The 15523-nt window shown below is 45.4% G+C and overlaps 1 protein-coding gene across 3 annotated transcripts in view; it reads left to right on the top strand.

The window, feature by feature from the left end:
* Positions 1–15523, top strand: part of kdm4b (lysine (K)-specific demethylase 4B) — a 740412-nt gene that overhangs the window by 535171 nt on the left and 189718 nt on the right. For 2 of the 3 annotated variants that reach the window (XM_038777903.1, XM_038777902.1), the window contains one exon: positions 6731–7149. In XM_038777903.1, the coding sequence (XP_038633831.1) occupies positions 6731–7149 (419 nt within the window). Of the gene's footprint in view, positions 1–6727; positions 7150–15523 lie in introns of those variants that run through there. The other variant, XM_038777904.1, reaches the window with a different exon arrangement.

The raw sequence follows: 15523 nt of genomic DNA on the forward strand, positions 1-15523 counted from the left end.
ACTGTGAAGACGCACCATCCCTGTAGTCATTGCCTGAAGCCCCAGACCTGTTTGATATTGGGGACCACTGCTATATTATTGGGTTTAAGTAATATATGTTGTTACTAACTGTAGATGATGTTAAAGAACACTCGAGCCTTCGAAGTAAACTGAAATAATTTATTACGTAACAATAAAATTAATAAATGAGTTTGACACTCCATTGAACTAACTCTAGCAATAAAGTAAGGACATATAACTGTACAAACTGCATTTAAGCTACACGTCGTGTCTAGGCTGTGATCTTACACTGCTGCTATCTGATAAGTCCTGCATGGAAAGAGAGCTAGAGCTTCTGGGAGCTCAGTTGTATAGTGGGGTTTGTAATGCCCTCTAATGGTAGTGTTATGGCTAGGTGTTGTGATTAACTCTTTAGCTATATGTCTGCCTACATATCATTACATTCCCCCCTTTTCTTTTTACATTTCTTGCTTGGTAACAAGTAAAAATGGATAGTGATATTAAAGATAAGAACATGATATGCACACATCAAATATGTTAAACAAAATGTTCATAAATTCAGTCTTTTAGATCGTCTTCTCGTTCTCGATGACCTTCTTAGAAGTTGCGGTGGAGACGTCGATGTTTTGATAGTTGTGTGTGAATCACGACTAGTAAAGTTGTTGGTTATGGTGTCCGGAAATATTTCTTCATTAAATAGAACTTGAAGAAAAAGCAATTGTGGGCGTGTGATTTTCTGAAGTGCCCTTCGATTTCTGCGAATGATTCTGCCTTCAGAAGTTTTGTGAATATAGGATCTGGGTGCGGCTTGTCTAATGATGACAGATCAACCTCCATCAGGAATTTTGATTCTGACCAGGCATCTTCTGGAGATAGTGATTCTAGAGTGGTTGCATGTCTGTTGTAGTAATATGTTTGAGCATTACGAAGCTGTTTTATCTGCTGTATCACCGGTAGGTGATCTGGATTAGGTAGTTGTAGAGCCGGAAGTGTTGTTCTCAGATCCCTGTTCATCAGAAGTTGATCTGGTGACATGCCAGTCGATAATGGAGTAGCACGATATGACAGTAGTGCTAAGTGAATGTCGGATGCTGAATCCGAGGATTTGTTGATTCGCTGTTTGACTATGTGCACCCCCTTTTCAACTTTGCCGTTGGACTGCGGGTAGTGCGGACTAGAGGTGATGTGCTTAAAGTTGTAGAGTTTTTGCAAATTCAGTCCAGTCTTGTCTGTGAAAGCACGGTCCAGTGTCAGTCATAACAGTGTTCAGTATGCCATGACGAGAGAAAGTTTTTTGTATGCTCTGATCACGGTCTTTGAGGTGAGGTCTGACAGCTTCAATACCTCAGCGTGGTAGTCTATAAGGAGTATGTAGTTACGACCATTAGAGTGAAATAAGTCAATGCCTACCTTGGACCAAGGAGAGGGTTCCATGTCATGTGGTTGTAGTATGTCATGTGGTTGTAGGAGCTTTTGACCTGTTTCGTATCCCAAAATCATGTTCGTGATATCCTTATTGATGCCAGGCCAGTAGACTGATTGTCTGGCCCTTAATTTACATTTTTCTATCCCGAGGTGTCCCTTGTGAATCTGACGATGTACCATATGCCTGAGACGCAGCGGAATCACAATTCTGTCCACCCTCAGCAGTATTTCATTAATCATCATTAAGTTGGCTTGAACATTGTGGAATTGTTGCAGCAATGGATCTTTTTTCATTTCTTCTCTTATGAGAATTATTTTTTCGTCCGTTGCAGGAAGGTTGTCTGCATATTTGTACCTGAGACTCGATGTATTGGATTATCTCCAGTGGATCACTTGGCGAAGTGACTGAACGAGACAATGTGTCTGCAATGATTAGATCTTTGCCAAGCGTTTATACAAGATTGAAATTATATTTCCGAAGTTTGAGTAGTATTCTTTGTAATTGAGGGGTTATGTCATTTTGATTCTTTTGAATGATATGCACCAAAGGTTTATGATCCGTTTCAACGGTGAATGTTGACAGGCCATAAACTTAATCATGGAATTTTAAGATACCAGTGAGGAGACCTAAACATTCCTTTCAATTTGAGCTTACCGAGTCTCTGTCGGCGTCATTGCACGTGATGCATGTGCAACTGGAACCCATGATGAGGTGTCGTCTATTTGTAACAACACTGCTCCAATTCCATCTTGACTTGCATCAGCCGGAATCTTAATTTCACGATCTGAATCAAAGAATGCTAGGACGGGTGCGGTTGTGAGTTTCGCCTTCAACTCCAACCACTCTTTTTGATGTTCCGTCGTCCACTCAAATGAGGTTGATTTTTTGATTAAATTCCTTAGAAATGTTGTGTGGTTGGCAGAATTTCGGATAAATTTGCCTAAAAAATTCAGCACTCCAAGGAAGTGAAGAATTGCTTTCTTGTCCTCGGGGACTTTCATAGCTTCAATGGCTTTTATCTTGTCTGTGTCCGGTCGTACACCATGTTCCGATATCTGGTCACCCAGGAACTTGAGTGTAGGCGTTCCAAAGCTGCATTTGTGGTCATGCTCGTGTATGCGTTGGAAGACTCTGCAGTCTCGACACATAGACACGTAGACACAAACTCCATCTATTCCTTCCATCATCTGTTCCATGAACCGGTGGAATATTTCAGATGCCGAAATGATTCCAAATGGCATTTGATTGTAGCAAAATCTGCCAAAAGGTGTATTGATGGTGCAGAGATTCCTGCTGGATTCTTCTAGTTGTATTTGCCAGAATCCCTGAGATGCATCTAACTTGGTGAAGATGCGCACGTGTGCCATCTCGCTTGTAATCTCTTCCCTTTTTGGGATCGGGTAGTGTTCCCGCATTATAATCGTGTTTAGGTCCTTAGGGTCTACGCAGATTCTTAAATCACCTTTATGCTCAGCATTGAACTGACCCAGTCAGTCAGTTCAGTAACTTTTGAGATGATGCCTTTTTTCTCGAGACTTGCTAACTCTGATTTTAACCGTTCCCTCAGTGTAGCAGGGACTCTCCTTGGTGGGTGAACTACAAGTTTTGCATCAGCACGCAGCAAAATTTTGTACTCAAATGGAAATGTGTCCATTCCGCTGAAGACTTCTGGATATTGATCCAGTATTCCTTCAATTCTGCTCTAAAGAGCTTGATGAGACGACGTTAATATGTAAATCCTTTGAATAAAGTTCAATTGGTTGCAGGCTTTCGCACCTAAGAGCGACGACTTGTCTGATCGGACAATCTCAATTCTCAGGCTCGTCTCTATGCGTTTGTTGGACACTACTAAATGGCATGACCCCAATGACAAGATTGCGTTGCCATTGTAGTTTGTAGGCAGCCGGAAAGAGTTTGGGAGCTTGCTTGAGCTTCGAGAAGTCGAACTTTGAAAGCAGGTTAGCGGAGGCACCTGTGTCCAGTTTGAATTTAATCAGGCATCTATTGACATCCAACACTGTTCCGTTCAGCATCAGAATCAATGGCATGGATTGATTTCGCTTATGATGTTTTCTCTGTGGAGTTTTCAAACTTTTCAATAATTCCCACTTGAAATGTTTTATCCAGGCAATAATCTTCAGGATCTATTGCACTATCTTGATCAGACTCATCTGTTTTAAGCTGTACACTGCCAATGTTACGCTTCTTGAAATTCTGTTTGTGAGTTTTAAATTGGAGTGCAGCTCTGTACTGTCCAGCATAGTGATTCAGTCTCCCACATTGGAGACATTGTTTGCCTTTTGCAGGGCATTTTTTTCGAAAGTGGGCGGTTCCACACCTTGTGCACATCATCGCGTCAACATCATGACGTTCTGTGTGTCTTTGCGCATGCGCAAAACGATTCTTGGCCGTCTCGCACTTCATTTCGAAGTGCGCATGTGCGGGGCCTGAGTGAGCGCGCGCAAGATGGCTGCCATCAGAAATGTGGAGCCTTTTCAATTGTGACACTGCCTTGATACATAGAACATAGAACAGTACAGCACAGAACAGGCCCTTCGGCCCTCAATGTTGTGCCGAGCAATGATCACCCTACTCAAACCCACGTATCCACCCTATACCCGTAACCCAATAACCCCCCCCCCCCATAACCTTACTTTTTAGGACACTATGGGCAATTTAGCATGGCCAATCCACCTAACCCGCACATCTTTGGACTGTGGGAGGAAACCGGATACACTTGACCTCGTGGAGGGTTTTGCCGCCACTTTCACCGATTTTATACTGCAAGTACTGATTTTTCGACTGTTGATGCACCAAATACGTTTCAATAGCGATTTCAAGGATCAAATCTTTTTGCCGAAGTAATCGCTCTCTAAGATGTTCATCAATAATTCCAAACACTGATCACGAATCATTGAGTCATTTAGTGCAGCAAAATTGCAGGATTGAGCTCACAGTTTAAGGTTACTGAAAAAGCTGTTAAAAGATTCCTCATTCCCTTGCATCCTTTGTTTAAAGATGTAGCGCTCAAATATCTAATTTGCCTGTACTTTACAGTGGCTATTAAATTTCTCAAGGATGGTCTCATACTTTTTTTTATCTTGACCTTCTGAGTAGTTAAAAGATTTGTAGATCTCTATCGCATGTGGACCACCTATAGTCAATTAAAGAGCGATCTTACGAGCATCTGGAGCATTAAGTCAGACGTTTCTAAATACAGTTGAAATTGTTGTCTAAACAACCACCAGTTAACATTAAGATTACTGGTGATCCTGAGGTGACGAGGAGCTTGTGGTCTGTCCACCGTGCCAGGAATCATCAGGTTTTGTTCCGAAGGCGATGCCTCTGTTGCCGAATAGCTGTCTATTTTCTTTCTGTTCACTAAATGTGACTAGGTAGATTCAGTAGGCACTCTGGTACCATGTTATATTACTGGGTTTAAGTAATATATGTCTGTAGATGATGTTGAAGAACACTCGAGTCTTCAAGGTAAATTGAAAGAATTTATTAAGTAACGCTAAAACTAATAAATGAGTTTGACACTCCACTGAACTAACTCTAGCAACAAAGCCAGGATAAATAACTGTACAAACTGTATCTAAGCTGCACGTGGTGTCTGGGATGTGATCTTGCTCTTCTACACTGCTGCTATCTGATAACTCCTGCATGGAAAGAGAGCGAGAACTTCTGGGAGCTCAGTTGTATAGTGGGTTTTGTAATGCCCTCTAGTAGTAGTGTTACAGCTAGGTGTTGTGATTAACCCTTTAGTTACATGTCTGTCTACATAGCATTACAACCACAATTGCCAATCTGCACTTTTTGTTCAGTTTGTAGGAAGACTGAGAGCCAAAGCCTCATTTATTTACCATATTATGTGATGAGTAATTTTCTCATCGTCATGCCTTTATGCCGTTGTCCTTGGGAATTGATATCTGCTTTCTTCTCAGTCTGTATGTTATTTTGGTCTCGTTGCTTGAGCTTTTATAAATGCAGCTCAACTGTGAGCATAAATCTTCAAGGGAGTAAAACCTGGAACATGCTCCTCATTGGGACACCTGTATTAAAATGTTCATTCTGTGGAGCCGAGGGACAGAGGAAATGCACTGTTTCACAAATTGATGACCTTGCATTAAGCTGATTGAGCAGATGTATTTTTAAAAATGGCAAAAGAACATAGAGGTTGAAGTCTTTCTGGCATAGCAACTCAAACAGTTGAAAACCGCAAGAGGCAACATTTGCAGGATCCACATTGCAGATGTAAAAAATGCAGTAACTTAGTTCTCCAAGTTATTTGGGCAACTACTTTTGGGTGCAGTATTCTGTTGTTTTATTGCTGATGACTTGAAAATTGTCATACACTTTAAAAAAACCTTTGAAGTTGGATGCTTTCTGTAGATTTCATTTTCTGCATTTTTAGTATATTGGTGAATATTATGGTAAAGCCACAGAAGCTCAGACTTTTCCCCTTCATCTGAAATTTATTTTATTGTCCAGTTACCCACAGATTCAGGTGGAAGACTTTACCATGAATGCTCCCATACCTGTTCTGGGATTTGTGTTCTGGGGAAATTGGAATTGTTAGTTTTGGCTCACTAAAAATGACACCGCCTGAGTGGGCAAAAAGTGTCTTACCAGGCTAATTACCTTTACCTTGTTCAAGCCTTTCTTATGAACCATTGAGCTGTACACCTGTTCATAAAGACAAAGAAAGACTTAGATTTATACTGTGTCAGTTGTCATATTGCTCAGTGGTTGTACACTCATCTCTGAGCCAGAATGTTGTGGGTTTAAATCCACTCAAAAGATATGGGCAAAAAATCTAGCCTGACATTCCAGTGCAGTACTGAGGGAACACTGTACTGTCAAAGCTTTTGTCTTTTGGATGAGATGTAACACTGAGGCCTTAGGAAGTCCCAAGATGCTTTATTGCCAATGGAGTACTTTTGTAGCAAAGATATTGTGTTAATGTAGAAAATACAATAGCCAATTTACAGTCAGGAAACAACATAATAATGACCAGATAATCTGCATTTTAGTGAATTTGGTTGGGGTTAAATACTAGCCGGGACTCCAGGCTCCTCTATTGGCTGAGATCTTCTTGTTGACCTTGAAGGACAAGTAGACAAGGCGGACAGTTTAATATGCCATCCAAAATACCGAAACCTGACCACCTTCTAGATGAGAGTACTACCGCTGAGAAACAACCAGCATTTAAGATAAAATGTTTTTCATTGTGATTGCAAATTGGTATGAAGACTAATATCATAAAGTCTTAGGTTTACTTCTTTCTTTTTCTGTGCACAGCTAATGGCAAGCCACTGAAAACATATTCTCGTTCCTCAAAATCCAAAAGTGAAAAGAAAAAGAAGCGTGTGGAAACAGACACAACGGCAGCTACCTCAACCGATGGTACCGAACCATCCAGGGCAGAGTCATCCCAAGCAGATTCTCTCTTTGCAAGTATGCTATCGGACAGTTTTGCTGCTGAAGATGAATTTAAACCGAAAGCCAAATCTACCATGATGTATGTGCTCCCCAAATCAAAGAAGGTGGTGTTTGAAAAGGAGCGCATGTCCTGTCAGCAGGCATTTGAACAGTTTGCTACCAGGAACAAAATACCAATATGGAGGGAGGTAGAGAGCAGCAACGAGGGAGTCACAATGGAGGAGGAAACAAGTGACCATGAAAGTGTGGATGTCAGTTTTGAAACAACTGAAGTACAGGTATAGCAATGAATGGCTTTCTTCAATGGATTTATGCTGACTTTTTAATCTATAATACCTACAATTATAGCATATAATCATGAATAATTTGAAATGAAAATCGCTTATTTTCACAAGTAAGCTTCAAATGAAGTTACTGTGAAAAGCCCCGAGTCACCACGTTCCGTCGCCTGTTCGGGGAGGCTGGTACGGGAATAATTTGGAAGATTAAGATCAATTTATGTGCCGTCCTTTCTTGGAAAACATCTTAAATTGGCAAGATTATAAGAATTTAAGAGGATAAATACCATTTTTGTTTGTGGAGTTATATTGTCAGATAGTAAATACAAAAAATTTTGTGTACAAACAACAGTTCTGAATATGGAAACCGTGATGAGATTGTATTTTTACAATTTTGAAGGTGGTGGCCTGGTGGCATTGTCACTGGACTGGCAGTGACACAGTATAATGATCTGGGGACCCAGGTTCGAAACACACGACAGCAGGCGGTGGAATTTAAACTCAGTAGAATATCTGAAATTAAAGTCTAATGATGACCATTGTCGATTGTTGTAAAAAGCCACCTGGTTTTCAGGGAAGGAAACCTGCCATCCTTTTACCTGGTCTGGCCTACATGTGACTCCAGATCCATGCAAATGAGGTTGACTCTTAAATGCCCAAGCAAGCTTCCCAGTTATATTCAACCACTGCAAAAACACTAAAAAGGAATGAAACCGGATGGGCCACTCGGCATCGCCCCAGGCACCAGAAACGACAACATTAAACCCATCCCTGTCGACCCTGCAAATTGTTCCTTACTAATATCTGGGGTCTGTGCCAAAATTGGGAGAGCTGGCTCACAAACTAGTCAAGCAACAGCCTGACATAGTCATAGTCACAGAATCGATGTCCCAGACACCACTATCACCATTCTTAGTTATGTCCTATCTCACCGGCAAGACAGACCCAGGAGAGGTGGCGGCACATTGGTATACAGTCGGGAGGGAGTTGCCCTGGGAGTTCTCAACATTGACTCTGGACCCCATGAAGTCTCATGGCTTCAGATTAAACATGGGCACGGAAGCCTTCTGCTGATTACCACGTACCGTCCACTGTCAGCTGATGAATCAGTTCTCCTCCATGTTGAACACCCCTTAGCCGAAACACTGAGGATGGCATGGGTGCAGAATATAGTCTGGGTGGCAGACTTCAATGTCCACCACAAAGAGTGGCTCAGTAGCACCACCACAGACCGAGCTGGCCATGTCCCAAAGGACATAGCGACGGGCTGTGCAGCAGGTGTTGAGGGAATCACCAGGAGGGAAAAGCATACTTGACCTCATCCTCACCAACCTGCCTGCTGCAGATGCATCTGCCCTTGACCGCAGCGGTAGAAGTGACCATCGCACTTTCCTTTTGGAGACAAAGTTTCGTCTTCACAGTGAGAATCCCCTCCATTGTGTTCTATGACACTACAACCGTGCAAAATGAGATAGACTTCGAACAGATCTCGCAACTCAAGACTGGGCACAGTCATGAGGTACTGTGGGCCATCAGCAACAGCAGAATTGCACTCTACCTCAATCTGCAACCTCATGGCCGGGCATATCCCCCACTCTACCATTTCCACCACGCCAGGGGATCAACCCTAGTTCAATGAAAAGTGCAGGAGAGCATGCCAGGAGCAACACCAGGCATACCAAAAAATGAGGTGTTACCTTGGTGAAGCTACAACACATGGCTACTTGTGTGTCAAACAGCGTAAGCAGCAGTAAATAGTAGACAGAGCTAAGCGATTCCACGACAAACGCATCAGATCTAAGCTCTGCAGTCCTGCCAAATCCAGCCAAGAATCGGGGTGGACAATTAAACAAATCACTGGAGGAGGAGGCTCCACAAATATCCCCATCCTCAATGCTGGAGGAGCAGAGCACATCTGTGCAATGGACAAGGCTGAGGCATTGGCAATAATCTTCGGTCAGAAGTGCCGAGTGGATGATCCATCCCGGTCTCCTCCGGAAATCCCCAACATCACAGATGTCAATCTTCAGCCAATAAGATTCACTCCACGTGATTGTGAGAAATGGCTGAAGACACTGGATACTGCAAAGGTTATGGGCCCTGACAATATTCTGGCAATATGCTCCAGAACTTGCCAGACCGCTAGCCAAGCTGTTCTACAGTAGTCCCCCGTTATACCGCGCTCCGCAATACCGCGGTTCGCGATATACCGCGGGGGGGGGGCTTATGGACCCCAACTGTCAGTTGTGTCAATTTCAGCGGCCGGCTCACTTTGATCCGGAGAGGGAAGCTGCTCTCTCACTGAAACAATCAGCCGGCCGCTGAAATTGACACTGCCCGCTGCTCTCTCCCTCCAATCAGAAACATTAAAACTTAAAAGTTGGATTGGAGGGAGAGAGCAGCGGGCAGTGTCAATTTCAGCGGCCGGCTGATTGTTTCAGTGAGAGAGCAGCTTCCCTCTCCGGATCAAAGTGAGCCGGCCGCTGAAATTGACACTGTTTTAATTAGATCCACGATGGGGGTTTTAAATTTATTTTAAAATCTATGCTAGCGCTTCCCATTGTGAGTCTACGGGGGTCTGACCTCTCCACCCGCCCCCTGTAGACTCTCAATGGGAAGCGCTAGCATAGATTTTTAAATAAATTTAAAACCCCCATCGTGGATATCCGCGGCTCGGATGCAACGCGGGTAGCTGTCTTGGACCCCAACACCCGCGTTATAAAGGGGGACTACTGTAGTACACTACAACACTGGCAATGTGGAAAATTGCCCAGGTGTGTCCTGGAAATAAGAAACAGTACAAATCCAACCAAACCAATTACCACCCTATCAATCGGTATGATGGAATGAAACATCAACAGTGCTGTCATGCAGCGCTTACTCAACAATAACCTGCTCACGGACACTCAATTTACGTTCCGCCAGGGTCACTCAGCTCATGACCTCATTACAACCTTCATTCAAGCAGGGTTGCACAGTGGTTAGCACAGTTGTTTCGCAGCTCCAGGGTCACAGGTTTGATTCCCAGCTTGCGTCACTGTCTGTGTGGAGTCTGCACGTTCTCCCCGTGTTTGCGTGGGTTTTCTCCGGATGCAGATTAAATGATTTAGCTAAATTACCCTTTGTGTCCAAAAAGGTTAGGTGGGGTTACGGGGATAGGGTAGGTGTAGGGATAGGGTGGAGGTGTGTGCTTAGGCAGGGTGCTCTGTCCAAGGGCCAGTGCAGAATCAATGGGCCGAATGGCCTCCTTCTGCAATGTAAATTCTATGTACAAAAGAGTTGAGGTGAGAGTGACTGCCATTGACATCAAGGCAGCATTTTACCGAATATAACAATCAGATGAAACTCACTGCTGGTTGGAATCATATCTGGCACTAAGGAAGATGGTTGTGGTGGTTGGAGGTCAATCTTCTCAGCTCCAGGACATCGCTGCAAGTGTTCCTCGGGGTAGTGTCCCAGGCACAGCCATCTTCAGCTGCTTCATCAATGACCTCCCTTCCATCATAAGTCCAGGAGTGGGGTTGTTTGCACAATATTCAGCACCTTTAGTGATTTCTCAAATAATGAAGCAGTCCATGTCCAAATGCAGCAACATCTGGACAATATGCAGGCCTGGGCTGACAAGTGGAAAGCTACATTCACGTCACACATGTGCCAAGCAATGACCATCTCCGACAAGAGATGATCTAATCACTGCCCCTTGACATCCAATGGCATTACCATTGCTGGATCCTCCATAATCAACATTCTTTGAATTACCATTGACCAGAAACTGAACTGGACTAACCATATTAATAATGTGGCTACCAGAGCAGGTCAAAGGCTAGGAATCCTATGGTGAGTAGCTCACCTCCCGACCCCAAAGCTTGTCCACAAGGCACAAGTCAGGAGTGTAATGGAATGCTCTCCACTTGCCTGGATGAGTGCAGCTCCAACAACACTCATGAAGCTCAACACCATCCAGGGCAAAACAGCCCACTTGATTGCTCCCTCTTCCACAAACATTTAATCCTCCATCACTGATGAACAGTGGCAACTGTGTGGACCATCTTTGAGATGTACTGCAGGAACTCATCAAGGTTCTTTAGGCAGCACTTTCCAAACCCACGACGACTACCATCTGAAGAACAATAACAGCAGATACCTGGGAACCCCACCACCAGGATGTTCCCCTCCAAGTCATTCACCACCCTGACTTGGAAAATTATCGCCATTCCTTCACTGTCCCTGGGTCAAAATTCTGGAACTCCCATCCCAACAGCACTGTGGGTGTACCTACACCTCGGGGACTGCAGCAGTTCAAGAAGACATCTCAATAACACCTTCCGAAGGGCAACCCGTGATGGGCAATGAATGCTGGCCTAACCAACGGCGCCCACATCCCGTAAAATAATGTTAAAAAAATCTTTTGTGTCACTGTATCAAGCTAAAAACAATTAATCTCACCTGCACGTGCTCTCTTGTAGCATTTGAATACACTGAAAAGCCATCAATGTATCTAAGGAAGACATTGGGAACAGTCCGTATTTCAACAGTAATTATTCAGATGATTCTGAATTATTCGATAGATCGTGGAGAAAAAGAAATCCGAGATAATGGAGCCAATATAGTCTTTAACAAAGCATTCGAGTATGTTTTCCTAGCTTCTCACTAGAGCAGATCATTGTGGTTTCAGCTCGCAACTAATGGCAGTGCTGCACTGTTAGATCAAGCTTCCTTTAGTGATAGGATTGGTCTGACAACCTGTCTTGTGCTGCAGCTTCAGATGGACATTGGATTATCCTGTGGTACTCTTTGGAAAACTGCGGGGAATTATATCTGTGCATAGAGACAGCAAAGCAGATGGATGGGTTCTCAGTTGAATCCCTTGCTTGAAAGAGTCCAAAACCAATGGAGCAGCACTCCCTCAGTATTGAGCTTGTACCCACAACCCTCAAATCCAAAAGCAAGGGGCCTACCAACTGGGCCAAACAACATAGAACATAGAACAGTACAGCACAGAACAGGCCCTTCGGCCCTCAATGTTGTGCCGAGCCATGATCACCCTACTCAAACCCACGTATCCACCCTATACCCGTAACCCAACAACCCCCCCCTTAAACTTACTTTTATTAGGACACTACGGGCAATTTAGCATGGCCAATCCACCTAACCCGCACATCTTTGGACTGTGGGAGGAAACCGGAGCACCCGGAGGAAACCCACGCACACAGGGGGAGGACGTGCAGACTCCACACAGACAGTGACCCAGCCGGGAATCGAACCTGGGACCCTGGAGCTGTGAAGCATTTATGCTAACCACCATGCTACCCTGCTGCCCTAAGGTGGTCTCTGTTTATTGATTCTTATATGTCCTTAAAAATGTCCAAAAAAATGAATTACTATTTTTCTTGTTTTTAAATGCTTCCTCCCCCTTTCCTGTACTGCTGCAGGCAAAACCTTTTACTGACTGAGTCCCATCCTGGACCCCTCCCCATAATCTTTCACATTGGACTCCTCTTTTTAAATAAAAACAAAAACTCATCTTTGACTAAACCTTTTTTTTTAATAAACATTTTATTGAGGTATTTTTTGGCATGGTAACAGCAGCAATATAAACAATGTACATGAAAATATAAACATAGTGCAAATACCAACTCCCTCCCCAACAGGTCCACCATTAATTAACCCTGGACTCAATGCCACACTTGTTTTTAATACCTTGGACATGACGTCAGCAAACCCCTGCCAAAATCCCTTCAACTTTGGACATGCCCAGAACATGTGGACATGGTTCGCTGGTCCTCCCGCACATTTTGTGCGCCTAATTCCCACCCCAGAGAAACTGCTCATCCGGGCCACCATCATGTGAGCCCGGTGAACGACCTTGAATTGAATCAGGCGGAGTTTGGCACAAGTTGCGGTCACGTTGACACTACTCAATGCGTCCGCCCAAAGGCCCTCCTCTATCTTTCCCCCCCAGCACCTCCTCCCACTTTCGCTTCAGCTCTTCAGTCTGTGTCTCCTCTGATCCCATAAGTTCCTTACAAATGTCAGAAACGCTCTCCTATCCATCCTCTGGAAACTCCCCTGTCCTGAATCCCCCTTAGCGGCAGTGGAAAGGTTGATACCTGTCTATGCAGAAAGTCCTGCACCTGCAGATATCAAAATTAGTTTCCCCCCGCCAATGCAAACTTCTCCTCAAGCACCCTCATATTCTGAAAGCTCCCCTCTATAAACAAGTCCCCATCCTCTCAATCCCCGCTCTCCGCCACATTCGGAACCACCCGTCCATCCTCCCCGGGGAAAACCGGTAATTATCGCAGATTGGGGACTAGACCGATGCTCCCACATATCTCCTCTATTGCCTCCTCTCAAGCCGCCACCACCACGGGGCTGGTGGAGTACCGCGCCGGCGGGAACGGCAGAGGCGCATTTACCAGCGCCCGCAAACTTGTAAGAAGCCGCCTCCATACGCACCCACGCCAACCCCCCCCCAACCACCAGCCACTTCCTAATCATGTCTATGTTAGCCACCCAATAATAATTGCTCAAATTTGGCAGCGCCAGCCCTCCCTCTCCCCGACTCCGCTCCAGCATTACCCCCCTCACTCGCAGGGACTTGCCCCCCCCCCCCCCCCCATTCAAAGCCCGCTATAACTTTATTGTCCCGCTTAAAAAAGGACCGTGGAATGAAGATGGGGAGACATTGAAATACAAGCAGGAACCTCGGGAGGACCGTCATTTTCACCGTTTGGACTCTACCAGCTAGAGACAACGGGAGCACATCCCATCTCCGAAAATCATCTTTCATCTGATCCACCAACTGGGCCAAGTTCAATTTATGTAGCCGGTCCCAATACCGTGCCACTTGGACACCTAGGTACTTGAAACTGTCCCCTACCAATCTAAATGGCAGTTCCCCCAGTCGCCTATCCTGACCCCTCGCCTGGACCGCAAACATCTCGCTCTTCCCCATATTAAGCTTATACCCTGAAAACCGGCCGAATTCCCCTCAATTGGATCTGAAACATACAGATGCAGGTCGTCCGCATACAGCGAGACTCTGTGCTCCAGCCCCCCTCCCCGGACCAGCCCCTTGAGACCCTCAGAGCAATTGCCAGCGGCTCTATAGCCAGCGCAAACAACAGTGGGGAGAGGGGGGATTCCCTGTCTCGTCCCCCGGTGCAGTCTAAAATAGTCCGAAGTCGTCCTGTTCGTCCGTACACTTGCCACAGGAGCCTGGTATAGCAACCTGACCCAGTCAATAAAGCCCTTCCAAAATCTGAACCGCCCCAGAACCTCCCATAAATAATCCCACTCAACCCTGCCAAAACCTTTTTCCGCATCCATCGCGACCACTACCTTCACCTCCCTACTTTCCGGGGGCTTATTGATCACGTTTAACAGCCTTCTTACATTGGCCACCTTAACGAACCCCATCTGATCCTCCACAGTGACGTTTGGTATACAATCCTCAATCTTGGAGGACAAAATTTTGGCCAACAGTTTGGTGTCTACATTCAATAGGGAAATCGGCCTGTAAGACCCACATAGCTACGGGTTCTTGCTCCGATTGCTGCGAAATCGTGGCCCGTGACATCGTTTGGGGCAGAACCCCTCTTTCCCTTGCCTCATTAAACACCTTCATCAGCACAGGTCCCAATATCCCGGATAACTTTTTATAGAACTCCACTGGGTACCCATCCAGTCCCGGGGCCTTACTCGACTGCATGGCCTTCAAGCCCTCCACTATCTCTTACAACCCGATTGGGGCCCCCAGTCCTTCTACCAGCTCCCTGTCCACCTTCGGAAAGTCAGCCCCTCCAGGAAGTGCCTCATCCCCTCCAGCCCCGCAGGGCGTTCTGACCTGTACAACCTGCTGTAGAAATCCCTGAATGCATTGCTCACCCCTATCGAGTCCCCAACTAAGTTCCCATCCCTGTCAAGAACTTTCCCTATTTCTCTCGTTGCCTCCCTCTTTCTGAGCTGCTGTGCAAGCATCCTGCTGGCCTTCTTACCATGCTAGTAGATCGCCCCTCTCGCCTTTCTGAGCTGTTCCACTGCCCACCCTGTGGTTAACAAGCCAAACTCCGCCTGTAGCCTCCGCTGTTCCCTTAATAAAAGCCCTATCTCTGGAGTCTCTGCGTACCTCCTGTCGACTTGTAGAATCTCCTTTACCAGTCGGTCCTTCTCTGCCCTGTCCGTCCTGTCCCTGTGAGCCCGGATCGAGATCGGCTCTCCTCTCACCACTACCTTCAGCACTTCCCAGACCACCGCTGCTGAGAACTCTCCCGTATCATTTACCTGCAGGTAGTTTGATGCTCCTCCTGCTAAGCCAGTGCCTTCTCAACCTTCTGGATCGCCCGATCGTGGACGTCCAATCTGTGCTCCA

Source organism: Scyliorhinus canicula, chromosome 18 (genome assembly GCF_902713615.1).
Source record: "Scyliorhinus canicula chromosome 18, sScyCan1.1, whole genome shotgun sequence".
In the NCBI taxonomy this organism is placed as follows: domain Eukaryota; kingdom Metazoa; phylum Chordata; class Chondrichthyes; order Carcharhiniformes; family Scyliorhinidae; genus Scyliorhinus; species Scyliorhinus canicula.